The sequence below is a fragment of the Alexandromys fortis genome, unplaced genomic scaffold, assembly GCF_014885135.2.
Source record: "Alexandromys fortis isolate MF-2015 unplaced genomic scaffold, M_Fortis_MF-2015_v1.1 scaffold_114, whole genome shotgun sequence".
In the NCBI taxonomy this organism is placed as follows: Eukaryota; Metazoa; Chordata; class Mammalia; order Rodentia; family Cricetidae; genus Alexandromys; species Alexandromys fortis.
In genome coordinates this window covers 2126589-2137117 of record NW_026068046.1, presented here as the reverse complement: position 1 = coordinate 2137117, position 10529 = coordinate 2126589, and the positions used below count along the sequence as shown (strand labels likewise).

Below are 10529 nucleotides of genomic sequence, written 5' to 3'. Positions count from 1 at the left end.
GAGGATACCAGAAAATGGAAGGACCTCCCTTGCTCTTGGATTGGGAGGATCAACATAGTAAAAATGGCAATTCTACCAAAGGCAATTTATAGATTCAATGCAATTCCCATCAAGGTCCCATCAAAATTCTTCACAGATCTTGAGAGGACAATAATCAATTTTATATGGTTGCGTGTCTTTTGGGATACTTGGTTATGTGGTATTGAGAATATAGGTTATGCTAGAGACAGTGGCAATACATATGACTTGTAAATAAGTGAGATATTTGAATGAAGGGAAGTAAAAATGACTTCATTTTTGCTTCAGAATGAAGCACTGTTAGGAAGGTGACCTATTCAGAAGGTGTCTGAAGACTCTGATACTGATTTGGATGTGTTGGATGGAATATTCAGGCATCCCCACTATATAATCATGCTGAAGCAATTATAAAGTATAATCATTTTTCTCTTTAAAATCTTAATTACATGAAGGGAGACAATGTAGATACAGTTAAAAAATTATGTGACTTTACTTTGTAGCCTCCAAATAAAAAGAAAAAAGAGAAGGAGCGTTGCACGGCCCTTCAGGACAAACTTCTTGAAGAAGAAAAGAAGCAGATGGAACATGTTCAGAGAGTCCTCCAGAGATTGAAATTGGAAAAAGACAACTGGCTTTTAGCAAGTAAGTTGTTGGGATTATATATTCCTGCTGCTGCTAAGTTGCAAGAGCAAGCATTTCTAACTCTGGAGGTGTTCAAGTGATTATGTTCGTGTTCAGCACTGTTCAATGGTCCCTCCTTTAGTTATTCATTACAGCAGAATCAACTTCATGTGTTCACTAAAGTGACTGATGAGTTAGTTGGCTAGCAAACTAAAATTAGATTATAAAGATAATATTGGCAGTTTAGTATTCAAATTTTGTGTATAGAATCATATTTCTTGGAAATTATAGATAGAAAAATGTCCATAGAGTAAAAGTGATAATGAATATTTATCTGATAGTTTGATTTTATACCATTCTGTACACTACAGTAAAAGCCATGTTTGGTAGCCTTGAGGCACTTGAGGAAGATAATACATTTCTCTTTTATTTTTAGAGTCAACCAAAAATGAGACCATCACAAAATTTCTACAGCTGTGTATATTTCCTCGATGCATTTTTTCAGCAATAGATGCTGTTTACTGTGCTCGTTTTGTTGAATTGGTACATCAACAGAAAACTCCAAATTTTTCCACACTTCTTTGCTATGACCGAGTAAGTTCTTATTGCAGCATTTGAAACAAAATCTCACGTAAGGACAGCTAATTATTTATTATAAACTCTAGAGGTATTGTATATATGGTAGATACCATGATCCCTTTTCTGTTTGTTTTATTTTTTCGAGATAGGGTTTATCTATGTAACAACAGTCTGGCCTGTCCTGGACCTCAGTTTATAGACCAGGCTGGCCTTGATTGAACACACAGAGGCGGGCCTCTCTGCCTTCCCCCTCCTGAGTACTCGAATCTAAGGTGTGCATCACTGGTGCCCAGCTGAATGGCCTATCTTAAGAGCTAAATTCTTGACCTTGATTCCTAGCTTTAATTTTCAGCTATATGATCTTTCACAAGATATTTAACCTCTCTGTGCCTCAATCTTCCTATCTATGAAAAGGAACGTGCTTTGTAAGATTGATATGAGGCTTAAATATGTCACTATATATAAAAACCCCATGCAATGATATCATTACATTCAAGGTTAACCTTTCACTCAGAATTTGATTTTAATAATCTTTCATCTTTATAAATAGGTCTCTCCACTCTTAACTTTCTTTCTTAAAAAAAAAAAAACCTAAAGAAAACAACCTTCTACTCAAATCAAAGACTTCTTTTACTTTTTTTTTTGTGGGTTAGAAATATGTGTGTTATATCATGTCTGCTTTATATTCTAAATTTTATCACATTCACTTTTGCCTATTGTCTTTAATCTCAATCACAAATAGCTAAGTGTTCAAGAAGCTATTATGTAATCATAATAATAACCTTTTATTTTATCATTATCAACCAAATTCAGAAAACTTTACTTGGATGCTTTATGATTGATTGCTATTTTTCCACAGAACTTAGAGTCACCAAAAACTTCTACAGGTGTGAATATAAAAGGAGAAAGTACACTTTTTACTAAATTTATCTGTTTATTGTGATAGTCTTTTAATATTTTCAATCAGTTTGATTTTCTTTTTTAATCATTCTTCCTCTAGGTTTTTTCTGACATAATTTACACAGTTGCAAGCTGTACTGAAAATGAAGCTAGTCGGTATGGGAGATTTCTCTGCTGCATGTTAGAGACGGTGACCAGGTGGCATAGTGATAGAGCCACGTATGAAAAGGTACATGATTAATAAATGTTTATATTTTACCTGTGTGTGTATATAATAATTGACATTAGTCACTTCTAAAAGGATTCAGATACTTAAAACCGTAATTAACATATTATTTAAAAGTGGATTTAAAAAATTCTATTTCAACTTATTATCATTGTAAAATCTGAACATTTCTTTTACATCTGGTCACTTATCTGGTCTCATTCTTCTATTTTGTGAGATAAATTTTACCACTAAAAATGAGAAATTTATTTTTCCTTAGGAATGTGGAAATTATCCAGGATTTCTTACTATATTACGGGCAACTGGATTTGATGGTGGAAATAAAGCTGATCAATTAGATTATGAAAATTTTCGACATGTTGTACATAAGTGGCATTACAAATTAACCAAGGTAAAATAAAAAGTGGATATTTTTGAAAGGTAATTTTTTTTCCTCTTCATTCTGTATTTTATGATAATAGATCTTTAAATGTCTGTTATAGGCATCGGTGCATTGCCTTGAGACAGGCGAATATACTCACATCAGGAATATACTGATTGTGCTAACAAAAATACTTCCTTGGTACCCAAAAGTTCTGAATCTGGGTCAGGCTTTGGAAAGAAGAGTGAACAAAATATGCCAAGAAGAAAAAGAGAAGAGGCCAGATCTATATGCATTGGCTATGGGGTAACACAATTATACTTTAATGTGACTTATGAGACTAGATTATAGAAGGATTCTGAAGATCTGAAAATGTTTTACAATGTTGAAGTCTTATCTTCTGCTTTACTTCAGGAGATTATGGGAGATTTTGCGATCATGTTCCCACAGGCTGGTGAGAGTTGTCACTTCTGATTATCAACTTCCGGTTTATACTGGATGATAGCTTCAAAGGCCACATATAATAATAGTTCTTGAAATTGGGGAAATACAATTTTTTTCATAGTTACCACCTCTTGAGGATCAAAAAGAAAAAAGCTCTCTAATTATAGAATAAGTTTATTTTGAAAGGATAACTTTTAAGGTTTTAGAACACTCTAAAGACCTTGTAGAATATACTGAAAAATAGTACTTTATTTTCTAGAACCAAGTATCAGAGTGAATAATTTGCTAATTTTTGTTATACTAAACCCCATATTTGTGTTTTTTTTGATTTGTGTATGTGTATTTAAACACTTTATGCGACTTTCAGCTACTGGGGGCTGTTGAAATGTAGAAAGTCTCACATGATACCTGAAAATGAATTTCATCACAAAGATCCTCCTCCAAGGAATGCTGTTGCGAGTGTACAAAATGGGCCTGGTGGTGGGACTTCATCATCATCCCTAGGAAGTGCGTCTAAATCGGATGAAAGTGGTACTGAGGAGACTGGTATGCTTATTTGTAGACACTTATAAATAATATATTAAAATATTTTATCACATGATAATTACAGTGCAAGCTTCATATTGCTTTTTATTCTCTGGTTATGAGTATGTAACTATTAAATAACCAGCCTCCTGAGTTTTCTAATTATCTACTAATCATTTTGCTGTGAAGTCATAGTTTATGTTTACAGTTTGCTAACAAAAACCTTGTTTTTATTTTAGATAAACCAAGGGAGAGATCTCAATGTGGTACAAAAGCTGTTAATAAGGCTTCTGGTACCACACCAAAAGGGAATTCAAGCAATGGAAATAGTGGCTCTAACAGGTAAGAATGCTATGCCTTATGTCACAGTTCTAAATTCTCCCTCCCTTCCCCCCCCTCGTGTGTGTGTGTGTGTGTGTGTGCGTGTGCGTGTATGTGACTGATGGGTGTGTACTTACATTCATGTGTGTGCAAGTAGTCGCGCACACTTGCCACAAATGTGTGTGTTGTTCTAACCTCAGATGTTATTCCTTACCTTGTACCTTGTTTGAAATTGGATTCATTTTGCTGCCTATCCCAGGCCAGCTAGCTGGTGAGGTTTCAAAGATACTCTGTGTTCCATTTTACCACAGGAGCCAAATAGAATTACAGATGTGTAGCTAGAGGCTTTTCTGTGTCCTACCTAGTCCCACAGCTGCTTATAAAATAATCACTCAGAGGCTTAATATTAATTGTATTTGCTTAACTGGTGGCTCAGTCTTATTACTAGCTAGCTCTTATATCTATATAAACTCATTTTTATTAATTTTTCTGTATATTGCTATGTTGCCTGTGGTTTACAGGTGCTTACTTTGTCATCTTACTCCTCCCACTGCTGGGCCTCTCTCGATACTCTGTCTTTTTTCTCCCTGTATTTCTGCTTGGATTTTCCATCTAGATATATTCTGCCTTGTCATAGGCCAAAGGAGCTTTATTCATCAACCAATAAAAGCAACACATATTCGCTGTGTACAGAATGACATCCTACATCACAAATGAGTGATTTTGTTCTGCTCTTTATGCGAGTTCTGGAAAGTTAAGAACGGCAAGTGCTTTACAAACACGAGCCATCTCCCTAACTCCAAAATTCCCTCTTTTAAGAAAAATTACCTTTTGACTTAACATACAGAGTAAAGGGTTATATTGTATGCCTCATACTTGATTCTAATTTGCCCTCCAGTTCTCTCACTGTCTCTTATTAGTCACCTTATTTCCAAGTAATTTCCCTTGTGCTCTTATGTCACTTGTTGTATTCCATTATCTTCCTTTCTACCTCTTGTCCCTTTCTTAAGATGTGTTCTTTATTGGTCCCTTTTCTAGTTTCATGACATATATGATAATATTCATACTTTAACGTAGGTTCTACATATAAAACAAAACATTTTTTTGTCTTTTTGAGCCTGACTAATTTCAATTAAAGTAAATAATTCCAGTTGAATCCATTTTCTAGCAAATGCCATCGTTTCAGTTTTTATTTTGCCTGAATTAAATTTCATTTTGTATGTATACCACATTTTCTTTTCTGATGAATGTGTTGAGAGACACATACATAGGCTGGTTCCATTTATTATGGCTAGTGCTGCAGCAACCAAAATTGTGCAAGTATCTCCATGTTACATTAAATTATAGAGTACCCTGGATGCATATTCAGGAGTGGCATATATGAGATAGCATTCCTTCCATGTGTGCCTGCATGCCAGAAGGGGGCACCAGATCTCATTATAGATGGCCACCATGTGGTTGCGGGGAGTTGAACTCAGGACCTCTGGAAGAGCAGTCAGTGCTCTTAACCGCTGAGCCATCTCTCCATCCCAAGATAGTTTTAATACTTAAACTTGTACACTGACTTTTATAATGGCTGAACTAGTTAATGTTCCTAATAGTGATTAATAAGTGTTATTCACATTCTCACCAACTCTTGTTCCTGTTAATTTTTCTTGTTTACTGCTATTCTGATTGGTTCGTAGCAGTTTTAATTTTCTTTTTTTCTGATGGCAAAGTTGTTGAATACTTTTTCAAGTATTTATTGGCCATTTATATTTCTTTGAGCAGTTTATCAACTCATTTATTTATCAACCTGTTTATTAGATAAATTTTGAAGAGTTAATTTGCTGTTCATTATTCTAATTATCAATCTTGTATCTGATACATAATTGACAATGCTTCCCCCCCATTTTGTATGCTGTCTATTTACTGTGATGATTGTTTCCTTAGCTGTGCACACACAGAATTTCAAGTTATCTTATTATTTGTCAATTCTTGGTTAGTGTTCTAGTTCTTGGAAATGTTTTTCCTATATTTTACTTTCACAGTTCAAAAGTTTCAACTCATACATTCAGGTGTTTGCTCACTTTGAATTGATTTTGAGTAGAATAAGTAATAAAGATCCAGTTTCAACCTTTACACATGACCATCGCGTTTCCCCACTGCTGTGTGTCGCAGATACTGTCTTTTTTTCCAGTATATGCTTATGATATTTTTGGTGTAAATTAGATGATTGTAGCCTGTGTATATTTACTTCTTACTCCTATATTCTATACCAATGACCTATATTGATCTACATGTTTGTTTTTCTGCCAGTAGCATGCCATCTTTGTTGGCTATGACTCTATATAGTATATTTTGGGATCAGGTATTATGATACTTCTAGTATCGCTTTTTTTGTTAATTAATTAGGCTATTCTAGGTCTTCTGTATTTCTCTTATCAGTTTTAGATGTATGTGTTGGGTTGTGTGTGTCTTCCTTTAATTCTATGAAGAATTCATTTGAATTTTTATGGGGATTGTGTTGAATATGTAGATCAGTTTGGGTAATAGAAGCCATTTTCACAATAATGATTATCCCAATCCATAAGCATGGGGTTTAATTTTTTTTTCAAAATTTTATTGCATGGTCAAGGCAGTTTCATTTTTAAATTTTATTTATTATTGAAAATGTATTTTTTCATACTGTATAATCTGATTACATTTTCACCTATCCCAGCTTCTTTCAGATCTTCCTTACATCCCCACCCACCCAATTTCACATCCTTTCTTACTCCTTCCCATTAGAAAGCAGACATATAAAAAAGCAATAATGTTAAAATTAGATAAAATGGAAGCAACAAATCCTGAATAGGTCAGTGTCTTAAATTTGTCTCTTTATTTCACATTGTCTTTTATTTCCTCAGGATTGTTTCTAAGTATTTTTTTTTCTTTCAAGTTATTGTGGATGATTTCTTCCTCAGAATTTTCATCCTTATTAAGTAGATCTTTGTATCCTGTTAATTTGCTGAGTGTGCTATTAGATATGAGATTTTCTGGCATAGCCTTCTGGGTCTTCTAAGAATAGTCACATTTGCAAATCACGGTGATTTGAATTTTTTTTCTTTTCTGTTATCTCTTTCATTTCACTTTCTTGCCCCAATGCTCTAGCTAAGATTTTAAGCACTATATTTAATGATTAGAGAGGGTATATTCTGTCTTCTTTCTGATTTTAAGGGCCTTTGAATGTTTGTTATATATTCCCTGTATTTCTAGTTTCCTAAGAGCTTTTAAAAATGTTTTGGTCAGAACCTTTTTTTTTTTTACAGCTATTAACATAATCTTGTGTTTTCTAACCCCAAGTCTGTCCATCTTCTGTATTACATTTCTTGAATCATTCTTGCATCCCTAGGATGAAACCAGTTTGCTCATGGTGCATGACTTTAGTGTCTTTTTGGATTCTGTGTACAAGAATTTAAGATTTTTTGCATTTTGGGCTAGAGAGATGGCTCAGCAAGGTTTAGAATACTAACTGCTCTTCCAGGTTTAATTCTTAGACCCACATGGCAGCTTAAAACCATTTGTAAGTCTAGTTCCAGCGGGATCTTATGTCTTCTTTTGGCCCCTGTGGATACCAGGCATTTATGTCATACACAGGTAAACACGAAACAGACATACATGCAAGGAAATGCAAATAAATGAAAGTTAAAAAAAATACTTTTACACTCACTTATCGGGGAATTGGTCGTAATTTTGTGCTTTGTTCGTGTCTTTCTTCAGTTTGAGTATAAGGGTAATATTGGCATCATAGAAATGAGATTGATCGTGTTCTTTTACTTTTATTTTATGGAACAGTTTAAGACAGTTCTGTAAAGGTTTGGTAGAATTTATTCATCAGTCTGAATAGTTCTGGGCTTTTCTTTGTTGGAAGACTTTTAATAACAGCTATCTCATTGCTTGTTATGGGTCTATTTAAGTTTGTTATATTTCCTTGATTTAATTTTGATACGTTATATGTATCTAGGGAATTTATTTTTTCTAGATTTTTTTTAAGTTTTATTCTCTGATACTGGAATCAACAGTAAAATCACCATTTTCATCTCTGATTTTTATTAACTTGAATTTTCTGTTTTGACTAGTTTGGCTAGATATTTAGCAAATTTTTCAAAGAACAACTCTGATCAATTGATTCTGTATATTGTTCTTTAGTCTATTTCATGAATTTTGCCCTGACCTCAATTATTCTTGCTTTTGATTGCTTTGGGGTTTGCCTTGTTTTTTTTTTTGCATCTTTTTATTATTATTATTATTATTAATACAAATTTTCACCTCGTCCCCTCCTACCATTACCCTCCCCCTCCCTCTCCAGTCCAAAGAGCAGTCAAGGTTCCCTGCCTGTGGGAAGTCCAAGGTCCATCCAGGCTCCTTGTTCTTGTTTTACTACATCATTAGACTATTTGAGGTGTTTCGGTCTTCAAGTATTTGTGTAGTTTCTGGATTTTCTCTTGCTATTGATTTCTAGTTATATTCCACCATGATCTAATGAGATAGAAAAATCCTTTCAGTATTGTATTTCTTAGGACATATTTGTGGTCCTGTTTCTGTTTGATGAAATATTCTCCAGATTATCTCCTAAGTCCATTTGCTCTTTGGTGTGTTTTAACTCTGCAATTTCTTTCTTTGGAGTATGAATGACATATCTAAAGTTGACAGTGGAATGTCAAAATGATCTACTGTTACTCTATCAAGACCAGTGTAATGTGTACAGACATTAATGTTTTGTGAAATTTGTAGCCCCAACATACAGTTCATATGGTTTATGACATTACATATTTTTGATTCATTCATATATAGCTATATTATATAACTACTCCAATTTTATTTATTTATTTATTTATTTATTTATTAATTAAAGATTTCTGCCTCCTCCCCGCCACCACCTCCCAACTATTCCAATTTTTTATTTGAATTCTACTTTGTTAACCACCAGAAGAACTATGCCAGCTTAAGTTTGGCTTTTATTCACTGGGTAGATTGACTTTTATCTTTTGAGTCTCACTCTGTAGGTATTCCTAGCAGTGATACGTGTTTCTTGAAGACAATAAATAATTGTGTCTTTTACTCTGTACTTTTCAGGTAACCTTTATCTTTCTGAGGGTTTCTCTTAATTTTACAATATTTTAAGATGTGTTTTGGTACCTTTGTGAGTTTATGAATGTCTTTATCTCCTTTTTAAAAAAATTTTTTTGAATAGAGTCTACTTTTTATTCTGGCTTCTTCAGCATATCATTTTACCTGAAAGTTCCTAGATTCTTCTGTATGGTATAATTTTACCTGGAAGTCCCCTAGATATTGAGTGGAAGGGTAAGCAGTTGTAACTGAGCAGTACAAAAGTCATGTATACTGGACTTTGAAACTTTGGTACTCCAATTTTGACAATTGACTTATTATTAATTGTTTATATTGTTACATTTTGCTTAACAACCTGATTTCTCATTCTGAGATACAGGATATGATGGTAAAGTTTTGAGACATTTTATGATACAGTGCTTGTTTTAGACAATTTGAGTAACGCTTATATTAATACAAGAAAATATTAGAGTAATTTTGAAAGTAGTCTATACAGCTTAGGAGTCTATTTACTGAAATCTCCTTTTTTGGTTTGTTGAATGTGTTTTTGGTCATTACTTTCTTATTCTTGAAGATTGTGATTATATACAAAATAATCTAATATGGCATTATAATTATTTTTATTAATTAATTTAAAAATATTTTCTCATTTTACCTACCAATCTGAGTTTCCAGTCTCTCCCTTTCTCCCACTCCCTCCACTTCTCTCAGACTACCTCATCCACTCCTTAGAGAGGGTAAGGCTTCCAGTGGGAAGTCAATAAAGTCTAGCACATCACTTTGAGGCAGGACTAAGGCCATCCCCACTATGTCTAGGCTGAACAAGTTATCCCTCTAAAGAGAATGAGCTTCAAAAAGTCAGTTCAAGCAGTAGGGATAAATCCTGGTCCCACTGCCAGTGTCCCCACAGACTGCCCCAGCCATGCAACTGTCACCCACATTCAGAGGGCTTAATTTGATCCTATGCTTGGTTCCCCTGCTGTCAGGCTAGAGTTAGTGAGCTCCCATTAGTTCAGGTAAGCCATCATGGTCTTTACCTCTGTGCTCATATTATCGCTTCTCCCTCTCTTTGACTGGACTTTGGGAGCTCAGCCCAGTGCTTCCCTGTGGATCTCTGCATCTGCTTCCATCAGTGCTGGATGAAAGTTCTATGATCACAGTTAAGGTAGTCATCAATCTGACTACAGGGCAAGGCCAGTTCGGGCACCCTCTCCACTGTTGCTCAGGGTTTTAGATGGATCATCCTTGTGAATTCCTGGGAATTTCCCTAGTTTCAGATTTCTTGCTAGCCCCCATAGTGGCTCCCTCAATCAAGATATCTTTCCTTGTTCTCCCTCTCTGTACTTCCCCCTTTTCAACCATTCCTTCCCTCACGTTCTCCTCCTTTCTTCCTTCTCACCTCCTCCTCCTCTTTCTCCATCCCTTCTGCCCCCACCCCAACAC

General features: G+C 34.6%; 1 protein-coding gene across 3 annotated transcripts in view; it reads left to right on the top strand.

Annotated features, from left to right (window-relative positions):
* The window catches only part of Thoc2 (THO complex subunit 2), a 112725-nt gene that overhangs the window by 77971 nt on the left and 24225 nt on the right, over nucleotides 1-10529 (top strand). For all 3 annotated transcript variants that reach the window (XM_050118846.1, XM_050118845.1, XM_050118844.1), the window contains exons 24-30: nucleotides 519-660; nucleotides 1076-1233; nucleotides 2219-2347; nucleotides 2604-2735; nucleotides 2827-3011; nucleotides 3517-3695; nucleotides 3914-4016. In XM_050118846.1, the coding sequence (XP_049974803.1) occupies nucleotides 519-660; nucleotides 1076-1233; nucleotides 2219-2347; nucleotides 2604-2735; nucleotides 2827-3011; nucleotides 3517-3695; nucleotides 3914-4016 (1028 nt within the window). The remainder of the gene's footprint in view (nucleotides 1-518; nucleotides 661-1075; nucleotides 1234-2218; nucleotides 2348-2603; nucleotides 2736-2826; nucleotides 3012-3516; nucleotides 3696-3913; nucleotides 4017-10529) is intronic.